The sequence below is a fragment of the Salvelinus sp. IW2-2015 genome, unplaced genomic scaffold (assembly GCF_002910315.2).
Source record: "Salvelinus sp. IW2-2015 unplaced genomic scaffold, ASM291031v2 Un_scaffold1214, whole genome shotgun sequence".
NCBI lineage: Eukaryota > Metazoa > Chordata > Actinopteri > Salmoniformes > Salmonidae > Salvelinus > Salvelinus sp. IW2-2015.
In genome coordinates, this window is record NW_019942782.1 from 102,049 (window position 1) to 102,960 (window position 912).

Below are 912 nucleotides of genomic sequence, written 5' to 3' on the forward strand. Positions count from 1 at the left end.
TTTCTCTGACCTCCCTATAGGCTGTCTCATCGTTGTCGGTGATCAGGCCTACCACCGCTGTTGTCGTCAGCAAACTTAATGAGGGTGTTGGAGTTGTTTGGCACGCAGTCGTGGTGAACAGGGAGTACAGGAGGGGCTAGCCGCACCCCTGAGGGGCCCCGTGTTGGGATCAGCGGCAGCGTGTTGTTCCTACCCTTCCCCTGGGGCGGCCCGTCCGGCAGTCCAGGATCCAGTGCAGGTGAGTTTTTGTCTCCAGGGTCCTTAGCTTAGTGATGAGCTTTACCGTGCTGCGCTTGCGGGCCCTCTGATGATTTTTGCAACCGCTTTGCGGGCTGTGTCACTGGGAAGCATCAGCCTTCTCCCCCGGTGACTTACTATTCTGCCCCGGTGGCCCGGGAGCCGTTGCTGCAGTAAGTAGTTGAGGAAACACTGGTAGCCCATCTGCTTGTCTGTAGAGAACATGATGATGTTGCCACTGAAGTCAAAGCCACAGGTCCTCACAGCCGAGCTGGTGTTCAACATGGCTAGTTGTTTACCTGGGAGAGAGAGGGGTCACATCACAAACCAGGAAGTTGTTCAACAAACCTCAGTCTCATACATCCATGCGCTAACACACATACAGGTATCCCATCCAAGCACTAAAAGTAGTTATTTTGTTTTCTCTCAAACACACACACCTACGTACCAGTCTCACAGTCCCATAGTCTACAGCTGTTGTCTGCCGATCCTGTCAGCACGTTCTTGGTGTCCCCTGAGAGCATAGTCAAGGACAACCAACAATCCTATTGCCTACCCCTTGTATATTCATGTTGCCCATAACAAGGAACCCAAACAAAATCCCAACACTCAATGGGGCTCGCGCAGCGGTCTAAGGCACTGCATCTCAATGCTAGAGGTGTCACTACAGACCCT

At 52.9% G+C, this 912-nt stretch overlaps 1 protein-coding gene across 1 annotated transcript in view; it reads right to left on the reverse strand.

The window, feature by feature from the left end:
- eif3i (eukaryotic translation initiation factor 3, subunit I) overlaps positions 1-912 on the reverse strand; it is a 21,676-nt gene that overhangs the window by 15,373 nt on the left and 5,391 nt on the right. The window contains exons 4-5 of the mRNA XM_070438829.1: positions 686-751; positions 284-536 (exon numbers count right to left, since the gene is read on the reverse strand). Coding sequence (XP_070294930.1) covers positions 284-536; positions 686-751 — 319 coding nt within the window. The remainder of the gene's footprint in view (positions 1-283; positions 537-685; positions 752-912) is intronic.